Genomic DNA, 16,945 nt, shown 5'->3' on the forward strand with positions numbered 1-16,945 from the left:
GAAGGGTCTATCTCCTAGGGAGAGGTGTGAGGACAGAAGCTGTCAAAAAGGGAGGCAGAAGGAGCAGTGATAAGCTGGGGGCAGCTGACGTGCTGTGTCATGGGGCTTGGCCAGCACACAGCCTGTCCTGAGCTCATCTCCCTCACAGTAACAGAACCCCAAGGGCTGCCCTGAGCAGAGACCTGACACAAAACATGTGGTGAGGAGGAAAGGCTCTGTCAGAGATCTCAGAGAGCCCCAGAGGTGCAGGAACATCAGCATTGGTGGCACTGGGGACAGAGCCTGCTGCTGCACGGGACAGAAGCAGCAGAGAGGCCATGCTGGAGAGCTGGGCTGCCCCAAGGACAGGAGAAAGGCAGAAAGCCCCTTTTGGAAGGCATTTGTCACAAATGCCAAGATGTGTTTGTATGTGGAGTGAGCCTCAACTGGAGGGTTTGCACTGTCCTGCTCCCCATGAGGGATCAGAGAGGGCTGGAGGAAAACCAAGTGAGCAATGGAGGTGAAAGCTGTGTCAATGGAATGATAAATTACCAGAGGTACCACACCCAACCCATCCCTCCCCGAGCTGCCTCTGCCGGAGCACAGAGAGGCTCGGTGTAACTCCATTTCCTCTGACACTGAGCCTTCAGGGATGGATTTGCTCTCTGCAGGAGTGACTGCAAATGGAATACTTTAGGTCCATTAGATGTAGCTGCTTTTAGCCCAGTTGCTGGGACAAAAGCTATTCTAACGGGGGGGGGGGGGGGGTTAAAATATGGCTTATTTTCACCTAATAGAGTATCACTAATTTTTGCATTTCAATGATCCTCATTTCCAGCAGCCCTTTTCAGCCGCCCTGCAATCAATCAGCAATTCTGCTATGGAAATAATCTCCAGCAAATGCAATCATGCCATGCTGCCACATAAGGGAAGAAAAAGCCTTTCTGTGACACCAGAACTTTAGAGCCTTGACTCCCCTTTCAGTTTTTGTTTGAGTGAGCCAAGACCAAGGCAGCAGGAGGAGCGAGGGTTAAAGAAATACTGCTGAGGGGGAGAAGGGAAAGAGGCTCTGATGTACCTGATGAGTCACACATCTTCCCACCTATTTACTTCGGGCTGTGGGTTGTTTTGTAACTAATGGACAACTTGGAGCTTGTGTAAGGAAATGTCAGCCCCTGCTTCACCGTGGCCACTTGGGTTTTGCTATCCAGAGCACAAGGTTGGAAACCCAAAGCAAGGAGAGTAAAGGGAAATACCCTCTGTAAATACCGTCAGCTGCAATCCAGTTCCCTTTGGGGTCTGCAGACATTTTTGTGAATTGAGCTGCAGTGAAACAGATAAATTACATTGCTCAGAGCAGCTGTGGCTGCCCCTGGATCCCTGGAAATGTCAAAGGCCAGCTTGAATGGGGTTTGGAGCAACCTGAGATAGTGGAAGGTGTCCCTGCCCATGGCAGGGGTGGGACTGGATCAGCTTTAAAGGTCCTATCCAACCCAAACCACTCACAGAATCTTCGAGTCGTACAGAAAAGTCAGGGAACAATATCACTAACAGGTTAATAAAGGTATTTCAGGTCCATATTCACCACAAAATTAGTTTGCACAGTGTTTTCCAAGCAATCATTTTAACCATTGTGTTTCAGCAGAGTGTAACAGGGTGTTTTCACATCCCTGCAATGTGCATTACTTTAGAAATGGGAAACTCACCTTCCTTTCTGCCTTGTCACTTTCCTCAATTTTAGCCAAGACCTTTTTAAGCTCCTCAGATGTGAATGAATTTGCATCGAGATCAACCTTGCCCAGCCTTGCAGAAGAAACAAAACAAACAAGAACATGTAATGAGTGAAAAACGGCCTCAATTCTATTTTCACTGTGACATTCTAGTAATGGCTAAGGGCAGGAGGAAAGGAATGAAAAAACCTACCATAATCAAGAAAAGATTAGTCTGAGTGCTGGATTCTGTGTCAGGCTCACAGATACCTCCCCCTGACAATATAGGGTTCTGCTGACCCAAATTCTCAGATCCCACCACAATAAAAACAGCTGATGAATTGATACCTCAGAATTTCATGTTGCAATTGAGGAACCACCCCAGCGCCACTATATAACTGCAGAGGGCCTACAAGCTTCAACTTGAATATTTCAGCTTATGAACATTGTACAGAAAGTCACAGGAGACCTCAGCACCTTTCCAGTGAGGGAAGGGACTACAGAGAAGTGGGAGAGGACGCTTGGTCAAGAACTTTAGTGATGGGACAAGGAGGAATGGGATCAAACTGCAAGAGATGGAAGAAATTTGATGATGGGAAGAAGTTCTTTACTCTCAGGGTGCTTGTCCCTGACACAGGGACCAGTGCAGAGAGGCTGTGGATGCCCCATCCCCAGCAACATCCAAGGCCAGGTGGGACAGGGGCCGCAGCAACCTGCTCTGCTGGGAGCTTGCTCAGCTTGGAACCAGATCATCTTGAGGGTCTCTTCCAAGCCAAACCATTCAAGGATTTGATCATTCGGCCATCGCCATCTCTCACTGCGCAGCGCCCCTGAAACTTCAGTGACATCACAGCTCACAGAAGGTTCCAGGAGGAACGTCCAGGACCTGGAAACGAGCACAGCAGACACTCCACCAGCTGCCAAGGGTCAGTTGCCGCTTGCTCTGCGCTCTGACCCTCAGCGCTGAGCTGCTGCTGCTGCCTGGGCTTTTCCTGCCGCCTGATCTGGAGCACCAATCCCAGCAGGATGGGCACTGCTGTGCCCGTGGAGGTACAGTGCCATGCCAGGCAGGGGGCACCCGGCTTGGGCAGGCTGCAGCCATGTGGGAATGGATGGTGTGGGACAGGAAGCCCACTGGGAGATTGTGCTGCCCCTTGCAGGCTGCCACAGATATTGTGGAGGAGATGGAAGTGGACCTGGGCCTGGATGAGGATGAAATGATGGAGGTGGACACCTCCTCTACTTCCATGTCCTCCTCTGTTGAGGACATGGAAGTAGACGAGGAGGAGACCATCGAGGAGATGGAAGTAGATGAGGAGGATGACACCGAGGACATGGAAGTTGACGAGAAGGATGAGGAGGAGCCCATGGTCCTTGGATGAAGATGCAGCCCCACAGGTAAGACAGGCAGATGCTTCCCACGCCCTGCCCACACACACACTGGGTCCCCTGATGCCAGGCTGGGGCTGGGCTGGATGGCCCCGCTCAGGGACACGGTGCCCGCAGGGGGCCTGGATTGTGCTGCCACAAGCACCAGCCCCCGCCTGCCCTGCGCTTGCCTGGGGCCATGCCAGCCCTGCCAGCCCCGGCCCAGCCCCTGGGGCCCAGCTGCCAGCCCTGCTGGGCCCAGTGCTGCCGGCTGAGTCCAGCTCTGCTGCTTCCTTTCTTCCAGGACTCATGCACATGATGGCACTGCTCCGATGCCTTTGTAAATACGTTTGAGAATTCAGAAGTTGCTTGTAAATATGTTCACTGCGTTGGAAGTTCTTTGTAAATACATTTTGAAGATTGTTAGCCCATCAGATCCCATGTAAATATGTTCTGTACATTATTCCTGTTGTTGTAATAAAGATTGTCACAACGAAACTTCTTCTGTAAATCTGAGATTTGCCGATCTTCGGCAAATAAATCCCGTTTCTTTTTCAAACCTGACTTCTCTTGGCCATTCCTTTGGGCACAGGCAGCCTTTGCACACTTGTGGGTTCCACTTGTTCCGCGTTCCCGGGGCTGGAGCTCCCTGGCACGGCCACCCCGGGGCTGGGGGTCCCTGTGCACAGGGGCTCCCACTGACACCACTCCTGGCACTGGGCACTGCTGCTCTTCCTGGCCTGGGGCACAGCGCTGTCCCCAAGAGCTCAGCTCTCACCAGCTCTCACACAGGGAGCTCTCACAGCACTGGCCCCTGCAGCCATGCCACCAAAGCAGGCAGCAAACCTTCAGCCACCCTTCCTGCTGCAGCCACAGGCACTCTTGGGCCCAGAGCTGCCAGCAGGCCACAGCCATGCAAAATCCACCTGCACGCTCTCAAGGTCACCACAGGCTTGGCAACTGGGCCACCTGCATCTGGGCTGCTGCAGGGGCTGATCTTTAAGCCTTGGTGCCTCCACAGGCCCTGGGCTCTGCTTCCCAGCCTGCTCTGCACTGCCCTGAGCTCGCATTGTTCCAGAGACAAAAGCCAGGCCAGGGCATCCTCACCCTGCCCGCATTCCTGCTGCTGCCAGCGGCCACTGGCCCCTGGGCCCTGCTCAGGTGAAAGCTGCAGGGACAGGGCAGCCTGTGCTGGGCAGGGGGCACGGGGCTTTGGGCCCTGGGGCTGCTGCTGCTGCTGCTGCTGCTGCTGCTGGGGGCCATGGGCCCAACAGGGCCCCAAGCTCAGCCCCTGCCCGGGCAGCTGCCCCCAAAGCCCCACACTCCCCGAGCATCCCCATCACAGCTGCCAGGGGGAAATCCCATGGGCTTCAGGAAAGAAATTCCCCATAGTGACTAAACCAAGGGGTCCAAGGGGAAAGTCAGCAGCACCTGATGTTTACAGCACTTTGACAATGGTGGCTGCAGGGCAGGTGAGATCTCCAGCGCCTCTGGCAGTGCCTGCTCTGCACGTGAGCCTGTGGGGCTGCTCCCAGTGGGACACAGCACTGGGCTCAGGCCTGCCCTCAGCCCCTCACAGATGATCCCAAGGAGCAGGTTCAGAAAGCAGTTTCAGACCACTTCCTGCAGATATGTCAAAGGACTAAATGTCATTCTAGGAAGCCACCTTGCACATTTAGTTTTGGTGTCGTGGCATGAGAAGCCATGAAGTTGCCTCTGAATGTGCACTCAGGGCACTTCCACTGCCATCCCACAGGGAACACAAAGGACAGGCCTCTCCTTTCAGCACTGCTGCGCTCCTGACCCAGCAAGGAAGTCTGAGGTAAATGCAGGAACTGAGTGCACCAGGGGACCTGGCCTCTAATAAAAGGCATAAATCCCTCAGGCCACTCAAACCAGTGCCTTGCATGTCTGTACATTTTTTGTCCTTCTCTCATCCTTCACGTCACTTTCCCCAAAACCTACCATTGGACAAATGGTCAAGGCATGCACCATTAGGGCATCCTTACACTGTGATGCCAGCCTATATAAGGCTAACAGTCAGGGTGTAGTAGAGGTGCTAGTAGCCTCCCAAGTTTTTCAACAACAAACATGAGAAAGAACCGTGCATTATATGTGGAGAGATGGGGCATTTTCAATAGATTTGTAAAAATATAGGCTATCACCAGGGACCTTCTAACTCTCACAGGCACTGTCCTCACTACCCCCTCGTCCACACGCTTTCCAACACCAGCAAAACCGCTGGCCTGCGGGAAACCCCACACAGACACAGAAAGGCCCCGCAGGATGACACCAAACGCGAGGCCGTTCCGCCCTACTCTCCCCAACACCGTGGAGAACCAGCACAGCGACCTTCTGAGATCCAGCGGGACAGCTCGATCGCTGCAGAAAACTCAACAGGAGACAGCTCTGCCCTGGAACCTAAAGGCAGCTGGTAGGGGCCTTTTCAATTCCAATCCACGATATTTATGTTCACCATATTCCAACAGGAAAATACAGGCCTGAAGAACAGGCCAGAGACATTTTGATTTTAACCAACACCAGGGAAGGGATGGAGACACTCACCTGAGGTACTCGCCTTGACGTCTTTGCAGGAGATAACTCTCCAGGCTCTATGCTTATTCCCTCCCCTTTTCATTCCAAAAGGAACAGTGATAGCCAGAGCCAACCTCCTACGGGACATTATCTCCACACCAACTGATCCAATGGTGTTGTAGCCACAGAGTACAGGCCCAAATAGACCCATTCTAAAGTGTGCTTTGTTATGTAAGGGGAGAAATAGATGTCTCTTGGGACTATTAGATACAGGAGCTGGCATCATCATAATTTCCCGCTCTGATTGGCTAAAGAATGGCCCCTGGTTCCAGCTGCTGGGGTAATTTTAGCCATCGGGAGAGCCACTACCAGCTTCTGGAGTCAAGGTACCATCTGCATGGAAGGTCCTGAGGGCACAGTTGCTACAGTAAAATCATTCGTCTCCTGGGCACCAATAACACTTTGGGGAAGGGACCTCTTGTCCCAATGGAGGAGAAGGCTAGAGATCTGTCATGGTTTGATGCTGGCACAATGCCAGTGCCCCCATGAAAATACACTCTCCCTTGTTTCTGCTGTTAGATGTGACCAGTAATAAGTAAAGGAGGGTCCCACTTAGAAATAAAGAAAACTTTATTAACTAAACTACAACTATAAGTAAAAAGAAACACACAGGGAAAATGAAGACCTGCCAAAAACTTTTCCTCCTCCCCCCACCAAATCTCTAGTACATCTATCCCCAAATCACCAACTCTTAGTCCAGCAGCCCCCTTGAGATAATCAATACTCAGTTCATCAAGAGGAGTGGAGTCCTTCTTGTGCCATAGGCTTCCCCAGCAAACACCACTGAAACCTCGTGTGTTTCCACGTCACTTGTGGCACCGCCCAGAGAACATCTGCCATCGTGACCTCTTCCTTCCATCTCCAGTGCTCTCACCACTGCACATGGACCAGAGCTGCTTCTAGGGTCATCTTTTCAGGATGCTTTGTCCCGTTCCAAAAAGAGCACAGTCTCAATTTTGGAACACCTTTCTCCCCCAGATTTCACCACCTGGGGCCGAGGGGTACCAACACTGAACCCTCTTGGCTCTTAGACATTGTCTCCCCCTGGATGCAGTCTCTGTGTCACAGGAAACATGGTTCTGTCCATGGCTATAACAAGAAGAGTCCAGCTAAGGCCACTACATCATCTCTTCCCACCTAAGATTCTTCTCTCCCAACGTCTTTAACTTGCCCAGACCTTCATCACACTTGCCCATTTCCTTCTTAATCTTCCACTCCATCCCTCTTCTAGGGAAGGTTAATGTTCTGTAAAGTTTTTATTGTACAAAAAGGGGTTAAAAACTCAGGCTCTGCCTGCCCGGAGACTCCGACAAGCGGCCGGACACCTTCTCACTGCACCCCCCTTTGTCCACAAGCCAGGCTGTTCTGCCAGGACATGATATTAAATTTCAAGGCAGTCCAGGCTCTCACTCTCTCTGTCTCCTGGGGGGGTCTGCCTGATGCCTCCTGGTGCTTCTCTCTCTTTAACCCCTCCACACTCGGGGCCAGGCCTACCTCTCCCGGCCGCATGGCTTTTACCCTCCCCCTGCCCAGCCAGCAGCTGGGACAGGGGAGAGATCCGAACTCTTTCCCACCAGAAACCCAAAAGAGCTTCCCCCGGGCCGTGCTCTGCTTTTGAACCCCTGTGTTCTCAGAAGTGTGGCAATGTCCCCAGCGGCCAAACCAGGTGCCAATATTAAAATCTGAAAACCTATTGGTGTGACGACAGCATCCCAGAAAACTTACTTCCTCTCAAACCACGGAAAGATCCTATCAACTCCTCAGGATTTCTAGACGGCGCAACTGAGCAGCACGCCACACTTTGGTCAACCTGGATGATCAATGACCCCATATGGGTGGATCAGTGGCCCCTCCCAGGCAGAAAGTTAAAGGCCCTGCAGTCCCTCCTGCAGGAGCAGCTGTCTGTGGGCCACATTGTACCATCTACTAGCCCCTGCAATGCGTCTGTCCTTGACATACAAAAGCCTGGCAAAGACAACAGGCGGCTCCTGCAGGACCTCAGGAAAATCAACGAGGTCATTGAGGACATGGGTGCCCTCCAGTCCAGCCTGCCCTCAGCCTCCATGTTAACTCGAGTTTGGCAGATGGTTGTTACAGATCTAAAAGACTGCTTTTTTGACTTCTCCTTGCACCCAATGAAAGCCCCTTGTTTGCTTTTTCCGTCCCCAAATCGACAGCACCTTTACAGAAGTACCAGTGGACCATAATGCCTCATAGAATGAAGCAGAGCCCAACTATTTGTCAATGGCTTGGAGCCCAAATTCCCTCGCCCTTGTGGAAAAAATATACTTACGTTATTATTTTTATCACATGGGTGATACAGTAGTTTGTGCAGAAGCTCAAATCATTTTGGATGTTGCAGTACAGGATGTCATCACTGTGGTACAGGAGAAAGGTTTTGAGATTGCAGCAGATAAAGTCCAAAAGACAGACCCCTGGAAGTTCCTCGGCCTAAAAAGCACAGAGAGAACCATCACAGGCTAAAAACTGCACATCAAGGACAACCCAAAGACTCTGCCAGAACTCCACCAGCTCTGTGGAAGCATCAGTTGGGTACGTTCACTGCTGGGAATCTCCACAGAAGGTCTCGTGACACTGTTCCTGCTCCTTAAAGGCAGTGAAGGACTCGATTACCGTGATCACTGACACTGGAGGCCGAAGAAACTGTACAAAAGGTATCCTGGGTGATTCAAACTAAACAGGCACACAGATACCACCCTAATTTTCCTTTCTCCCTGGCAATCCTTGGTGTAAGTCCAAAATTCCATGCATTATTGTTTCTGTGGGACTCAACTATCTCAGATGCCCTGATAATAATTGATAGGGTTTTCAGATGACACCAACCTACTAAAATGATAACAACCCAACAGAAAGTTATTGCACAACTAATAGGAAAGCTAGAAAGTGTCTGTGCTCCCTTGCAGAAACAGACCTTGTGAATATTTACTTACTTCTCACTCCAGAGCACCTCAATTGCCTACTTCAAACATCTGAACCACTGCAATACGCCTTAGACAGTCTTTAAACAGGCAAAGATCAGCCACCAAGTCTACCATCAAAACATTCCTGTGCTGCTCAGGATGTTCAAAATTACCAGAGACCCGGCAAGATCCATTGTAGCCACCTGCCCAAATTGTCAGGAACATGGCCTTGCTTCTGTCAGAGTTGCAGTCAATCCAAGAGCACTAGAGAGTCTCCACATCTGGCAATCAGACATCACACACTAAGCCCCTTTCGCCAGACTAAAATACATCCACGTCTCAATCGACACCTTTTCCGCTGGGATTTTTGCCTCTGCCCATGCTGGTGAAAAATCAAAGAGTCTATAAAATATTACTTTTCAGTTTTTTCCACCCTAGCTGTTCCAAAGGAAATTAAAACTGATAGTGCTCCTGCATATACCTCACACTGATTCAAACAAGTTTCTGTCCACTGGGGTATAAAATATGTCACAGGCATGCCACACTCCGCCACACGACAGTCCATAGCCGAGAGGGCCCACTGAGCCATCAAAAGGATCCTTGATCAACTAAGCTGGGGAGTCCAGATATTATCTTCCATTGAGAGACTGGCCAAGGCCTTTTATGTATTCAACTTTTTGACCAACTCCTTTATGGAGCCAACTCCCCCAGTCATCAGCCAGTTTACTAATTCAACTGCAGCCCAATTTAAAGAACAACCACCTGTGTTGATCAAAGACCCTGAATCTAAACAAATTTATGGGCCCTTTCCCATTAAATACTTGGGGAAGAGAAGATGCCCTTGTCTTTACAGCAACATACCTAGGATCGATCCCAGCAAAATACATAAAAACTCTTTCTGGGAATGGTGAGGCAAACACCAGAGCCACCACCAGAAGAACAGAATGGAAGCCTAAGAGGGACAGCAGCAGCCTGGAAAAGAACAAGGAGAAGGACAGAAGAAGATCTCCTAAGCAGCGTTGACCACACACACCAAGACCAAGATAGCTCAGACACCACTAACCAGGATCTATGTCTTAACATTTGTAAAAATTATATTTTAGCATTGATACATGATTCTTCTAATAAGCTGTGCTCACACCCTTGCCTTACGGGAGAGAAAGTTTAGTGGCACCACAACTTAAGTTCCACCTTCTAATCTCTTCATCTTTTTACTTTAAAGACACACAAGCCTCCAGATACTAAATTACCAAAGTCAGAGGATGCTGCCTTTGGTTGCCGCTTCAGCAGGAATCTGGATGCTCCTCACTGAGCCACATGCCTTCAGCTGGGTGCTTCCACAGACAAGCCACAATTTCTTGTCCATGGCCATGCCTGTCAGGCATTTGAAGCCATGTGTTTTTTCAAACTGCTGTCACATAGGGAGTCAGTATACCAGGGCATCCAGCTGCTAAAAGATCAAGGAAAAAAGATCCAGATGGAAGGCAACTACGACTGGTTCACTAGACTTTCCAAACAAAGGGGGGATGAAAGGCTGGCTTTCATCTTTAGTTAAGACTCTTGTGTGAACTTTGTTTATTGTATTCATTGTGTTGGTTATTTCGTCCTATTTTGCTAAATACCTCCAAAACTCTAGGACAGAAGCCTTCTTTATAGACAACAAAAAGGGGGGAGTTGTGAGGGCCCCGGGGCCTACCACTGGAACTGTAATCCCTCAGGGCAAAGTGACCAAGGAAAAAGAGAGACACCGCTCTGAATGCAATGGTGCCACCCATGGGCATTTGCAGGCTCCGGATGATACAGCTCGTTTGTTTCGTATTACCGAGTTAAACTGCTGTGTTTTCCTTATATGTACACCCCCTGGAAGGTTCTCCCCTCTCTTCTACAGTTTTGGTCTTGGCTCACTGCAATGCTACCCTGATTTTTCTCCCATTTTCCATCTGTGTGCCCAGCCCCAATTTGTCACCTTCCTAGACCCTCTTCAGGGCAATCCACAGTGTTTGCAGTTCCACACAAAGATCCCTCACTCGCCTCGTTCACCAGCAGTTTTAGCAAGTGTGCTCCCAGCTCTGGGAGTGCAGGTCCCTCACAGAGGCTGGCTGTGGGCAGGTGGGAACACAGAAACTGAGTGCACGAGGGAACCTGGCCTCTAATACAAGGCATGAATCCCGTTGCCCACCCCAACCAATGCCTTGCATTTTTCTACATTTTCCGTCTTCTCTCATCTCACGTGTCATTTTCTCATTTTCTCTTACTGGGAACTTGGCTTCTCTGTCCTGTCTGCAGGTCCAGCCACACGTGTGACCCTGCAGGAACAGCCTGACCCAGGGAATTAGGAGAGGACTCTTGGTCAGGAACTGTAGTGACAGGACAAGGGGGAATGGGATCAAACTGCAAGAGGTAGAGGAGATTTGATGATGGGAAGAACTTTACTCTCAGGGTGCTTGTCCCTGACACAGGGACCAGTGCAGAGAGGCTGTGGATGCCCCATCCCCAGCAACATCCAAGGCCAGGTGGGACAGGGGCCGCAGCAACCTGCTCAGCTGGGAGCTTGCTCAGCTTGGAGACACATCATCTTGAGGGTCCCTTCCAAGTCAAATCATTCAAGGATTTGATCATTCTGCCATCCCCATCTCCAACTTCACAGTGCCCCTGAAACTTCAGTGACATCACAGCTCCCAGAGGGCTCCAGGTGGAACGTCCAGGACCTGGAAACGAGCACAGCAGACACTCCACCGGCTGCCAAGGGTCAGTTGCTGCTCACCCAGCGCTCTGACCCTCAGCGCTGAGGTGCTGCTGTTGCCTGGGCTTTTCCTGCCGCCTGATCTGGAACGCCAATCCCAGCAGGATGTGCTCTGCTGTGCCAATGGAGGTACAGTGCCATTCCAGGCAGGGGGCACCCGGCTTGGGCAGGCTGCAGCAATGTGGGAATGGATGGTGTGGGACAGGAAGCCCACTGGGAGATTGTGCTGCCCCTTGCAGATTGACAGAGACACTGTGGAGGAGATGGAAGTGGACCTGGGCCTGGATGAGGATGAAATGATGGAGGTGGACACCTCCTCTACTTCCATGTCCTCCTCTGTTGAGGACATGGAATTAGAAGTGGAAGACAACACCGAAGAGATGGAGGTGGATGCGGAGGATGACACCGAAGAGATGGAAGTCGATGAGAACAAGGAAGAGCCCATGGTCCTTGGATGAAGATGCAGCCCCACAGGTAAGACAGGCAGATGCTTCCCACGCCCTACCCACACACACACTGGGTCCCCTGACGCCAGGCTGGGGCTGGGCTGGATGGCCCCGCTCAGGGACACGGTGCCCGCAGGGGGCCTGGATTGTGCTGCCACAAGCACCAGCCCTGGCCTGCCCTGCGCTTGCCTGGGGCCACGTCAGCCCTGCCAGCCCTGGCCCAGCCCCTGGGGCCCAGCTGCCAGCCCTGCTGGGCCCAGTGCTGCCAGCTGACTCCAGCTCTGCTGCTTCCTTTCTTCCAGGACTCATGCACATGATGGCACTGCTCCGATGCCTTTGTAAATACGTTTGAGAATTCAGAAGTTGCTTGTAAATATGTTCACTGCGTTGGAAGTTCTTTGTAAATATGTTTCGAAGATTGTTAGCCCATCAGATCCCATGTAAATATGTTCTGTACATTATTCCTGTTGTTGTAATAAAGATTGTCACAACGAAACTTCTTCTGTAAATCTGAGATTTGCCGATCTTCAGCAAATAAATCCTGTTTCTTTTTCAAACCTGACTTCTCTTGGCCACTCCTTTGGGCACAGGCAGCCTTTGCACACTTGTGGGTTCCACTTGTTCTGCGTTCCCAGGGATGGAGGTCCCTGGGGGTGCTGGCACGGCCACCCCGGGACTGCGGGTCCCTGTGCACAGGGGCTCCCACTGACACCACTCCTGGCACTGGGCACTGCTGCTCTTCCTGGCCTGGGGCACAGCGCTGTCCCCAAGAGCTCAGCTCTCACCAGCTCTCACACAGGGGGCTCTCACAGCACTGGCCCCTGCAGCCATGCCACCAAAGCAGGCAGCAAACCTTCAGCCACCCTTCCTGCTGCAGCCACAGGGACTCTTGGGCCCAGAGCCGCCAGCAGGCCACAGCCATGCAAAATCCACCTGCACGCTCTCAAGGCCACCACAGCCTTGGCAACTGGGCCACCTGCATCTTGGCTGCTGCAGGGGCTGATCTTTAAGCCTTGCAGCCTCCAAAGGCCCTGGGCTCTGCTTCCCAGCCTGCTCTGCACTGCCCTGAGCACGCATTGTTCCAGAGACAAAAGCCAAGACAGGGCATCCTCACCCTGCCCGCATTCCTGCTGCTGCCAGCGGCCACTGGCCCCTGGGCCCCGCTCGGGTGACAGCTGCAGGGACAGGGCAGCCTGTGCTGGGCAGGGGGCACGGGGCTTTGGGCCCTGGGGCTGCTGCTGCTGCTGCTGCTGCTGCTGCTGGGGGCCATGGGCCCAACAGGGCCCTGAGCTCAGCCCCTGCCCGGGCAGCTGCCCCCAAAGCCCCACACTCCCTGAGCATCCCCATCATACCTGCCAGGGGGAAATACCACGGGCTTCAGGAAAGAAATTCCCCATAGTGACTAAACCAAAGGGTCCAAGGGGAAAGTCAGCACCAGCTGATGTTTACAGCACCTTGACAATGGTGGCTGCAGGGCAGGTGAGATCTCCAGCGCCTCTGGCAGTGCCTGCTCTGCACGTGATGCTGTGGGGCTGCTCCCAGTGGGACACAGCACCGGGATCAGGCCAGCCCTCAGCCCCTTACAGCTGATCCCAAGGAGCAGGCTCAGAAAGCATTTCTAGACCACTTCCTGTAAATATTTCAAAGGACTACATGTCATTCAAGGAAGTCACCTTGCACATTTAGTTTTGGTGTTGTGGCATGAGAAGCCATGAAGGTGCCTCTGAATGTGCACTCATGGCACTTTTACTGCCATCCCAAAGGGAACACAAAGGACAGGCCTCTGCTTTCAGCACTGCTGAGCTCCCCAATGAAGTCAGCAATGAAGTCTCAGGAAGTAGTAGTTTTTTGGAGGTCCAGGGTCCTACCACTGCAACTCTAATACCTCATTAGTACTATGACGAACTTAAGTAAGTTGCGGCACCCCTCTAAAGCAATGATCTTGCCCATTGGCTTTTGTAGGTTCATGGGGATTCAGGTAATTTTCATGATATCATGAAGTTTTTTCTTTCTTTATATGTACTCCCTTAGGTGTTCTCCCCTTTCTTATCCTCTATTGGTCCTAAGTTACTGCATACAAGGTCCTTTTTTCCCGCATATTCCCAGCCCCTTTTTCTCTCCCTCCCTGGACCCTCTCCAGCACAAACCACACTGTTTTGAGTTCCACACAAATGCTCCTCTCTTGCCTCATCCATCATCCATTCAAGCAAGCCTGCTCCCAGCTCTGGGAGTGCACGTCTCTCACAGAGGCTGGCTGTGGACATGCCACAACAAGGGGTGCCCAAACAGGAACCTTCTTTGAGAATTCCTGAGAGCGATTCCAGTGACAATTCGACTGTTCCACCGTCACGGGACAGAAGACGCCTTGGGTCAGCCTCCGCCCTGGAGTGAGAGCTGAGTTTTATCAGGGCTTGCTGAAGGCAGCGTTGGCACCCTCCAGCAGCAAGAGGGCCGACTTGATGGACAAAGCCCACGGGATATTTTGAAACACCTGCATCCAGAGCCACCAGAGCAGTGAGTTGGGGGACAGCCACCAGCAGTGCAGGATCTTTGGGTGATATTTTAGTCCTGTGGGTGGGCCACCCATTACATCAGGGGCAGCTCTGGGTAACAAATTATCCAAAGACGAGAGGAACATATATGTTCGAGTTAGGGAGGTTCTCCTTTCAGAGTGGAAGACTTTTACTAAGGGCAGTTTGAAGTCATTTGTTCATTGGCTGTTTACGGAGCTCCCAGACATTTCTGTTGATTCAGTTCGTCATGTAGCATTTTTGGACTGAGTTAAGGAAAGACTCTATTTTTAGAAAACTCAGGGAGTGATAAGAGTCGCAACATTTTCCACAATTTTTCACATGTTTTATGGAGTTTTCTCAAGAGTTCAAAGTTCTTATATTCAATCCAGTCTTTGCGTTCTGCCCACAGCATTCCTGAACCCACTGACACCATCAGGATGAGAGACAGAAACTGCTGTAAAGCACAGACAAGCCACCTGCTGTCTGACATCTCCCCTCTTTCTCTACCCCCTGCCCACATCTATACGGATCACACAGGCTTGGATTCTACCCTAACCCATTCTCCAGTACCTCTCCTCACTGGATCCCCCTCAGATAGCTCACAAAATGGAGTCCCTCCTCTGGAGGGGGTCGTCAATGTCAAACTCCCTCCCACCCCCAGCTCTCTCATCAAATCCTCCCCCTGTGTTGGATCCCACCCCTGCGTCAGGTACCACCCCTGCATTGGGATCCAGCGCGTCCTTGCCTACTCCCGCTGTCCTACCCCTCCAACTCAGCCCCTTGCGGATCCCACACTGTCGGAGCCGGAAGTGTGAGGGGCGGTAACAGGAAGGCCGCCATCTTGGCTACCAAAGGCCCACAACACCGGGCCTGGCCAGGCACCCCAAGGCCCCGCTCCTCTGCCAGAGACCAAGTTCCCTCTTCTGGAGAGGAGAGGGAAGGTTCATCCCACCTTCAGCATGAGCCTGAGGATTCTTGGACAAGAATGTGGAAGCTGGCGGCAGAAGAGGGGGACTGGGAATTGGTAGCTAAAATACAAGAAGCACCGGTGCAGTAGCAGAGGGGGACTAAGCCCCAATTGGAAGCTCTCATACATAGCAGATGAAAGACCTTTATAAAGCAGCGCAAGACCATGGGAGGGGCTTGCCCTATATTAATCATTTGTTAAATAACATCTATCCAATACATGTGTTGGTGCCCCACAATTTGCGCCATTTTATGCACATCCTACTTTCTCCCACTGAAATTATTCTGTGGGAAGGAATGGGGAAAAAACTACTACAACAACTATTACAAGACTATGCTAGAGAAGACAGGCGGGCATACCTAACACTAGACCATCTAGCCAGTGAGGAAGACTTCACTAAACCTAATTCAATAGACCTTCCCTGAGCTCTGTTAGAAGAGACCTGCAGGGACCTGGGAAATCCCTTCTAAAATTTATTGATCCCCTTACACAAGCAATAGAGAAGAAACTTGAACATCCAAATGCCAGGAAGGTACTGCTTACTAAACTTGCTGAAACAAATGCTAACAACACCTTTAAAGACATTTTACCTTCTCTACCCCTCAACAGAAAGCCGACCATTGCACAAATGGTCGAGGCATGCACCATTAGGGCATCCTTATACTGTGATGCTAGCCGAGATAATGCTTCCTGTCATGGTGTAGTAGAGGTGCTAGTAGCCTCCCAGCTTATTCCCTGGCACACACATGAAAAAGGATCTTGCTTTAAATGTGGAGAGATGAGGCATTCTCAATAGAATTGTAAAAATACAGGCTATTACGAGGGACCTTCTAGGTGTCACAGCCACTGCCCCCCTCGTCCACATGCTTTACAACATCAGCAAAACCGGTGGCCTGTGGGAAACCCCACACAGACACAGAAAGGCCCCGCGGGATGACACCAAACGCGAGGCCGTTCCGCCCCACTCTCCCCAACACCGTGGAGAACCAGCACAGCGACCTTCTGAGATCCAGCGGGACAGCTCGATCACTGCGGAAACTCGACAGAAGACAGTTCTGCCCTGAAACCTAAAGGCATCTAGTAAGCGCCTTTTCAATTCCAATCCCTGATATTTATGTTCTCCATATTCCCACAGCAAATACGGGCCTGAAGAACGGCCCAGAGACATTTTGACATTTAACATTTAACCAACACCAGGGAAGGGATGGAGACACTCACTATACTACCTGAGGTACTCGCCTTGACGTCTTTGCAGGAGATAACTGTCCAGGCTCTATGCTTAGACTCTCCCCTTTTCATTCCAAAAGGAACAGTTATAGCCAGTGCCTACCTCCTACTGGACATGATCACCACACCAGCTGATCCAATGGTGATGTGGGCACAGACAACAGGCAGAAACAGTCCCATTCTAACGTGTGCTTTGTCATGTAAAGGGAGAAAGAGATGTCTTTCACGAGTATTAGATACAGGAGCTGACATCACGTTAATTTCCTGCTCTGATTGGCTAAAAGAATGGCCCCTGGTTCCAGCTGCTGGGGTAATTTTAACAACTGGGAGAGCCACTACCAGCTTCTGGAGTCAAGGTACCATCTGCATCAAGGTCCTGAGGGCACAGTGCTACAGTAAGATCATTCATCACCCAGGCACCAATAACAATTTGAGAAGAAGACCTCTTGTCCCAAAGGGGGACAGGGCCGGCGATCC

At 51.3% G+C, this 16,945-nt stretch overlaps 1 protein-coding gene across 1 annotated transcript in view; it reads right to left on the reverse strand.

Moving 5' to 3' along the window:
- Nucleotides 1-681: 681 nt before the first annotated feature.
- The window catches only part of LOC134434352 (nucleotide exchange factor SIL1-like), a 60,657-nt gene continuing 44,393 nt past the window's right edge, over nt 682-16,945 (reverse strand). The window contains exons 4-5 of the mRNA XM_063183022.1: nt 1,686-1,782; nt 682-726 (exon numbers count right to left, since the gene is read on the reverse strand). Of these exons, the coding sequence (XP_063039092.1) occupies nt 682-726; nt 1,686-1,782 (142 nt within the window). The remainder of the gene's footprint in view (nt 727-1,685; nt 1,783-16,945) is intronic.

The sequence above is a fragment of the Melospiza melodia genome, unplaced genomic scaffold, assembly GCF_035770615.1.
Source record: "Melospiza melodia melodia isolate bMelMel2 unplaced genomic scaffold, bMelMel2.pri scaffold_35, whole genome shotgun sequence".
In the NCBI taxonomy this organism is placed as follows: Eukaryota; Metazoa; Chordata; class Aves; order Passeriformes; family Passerellidae; genus Melospiza; species Melospiza melodia.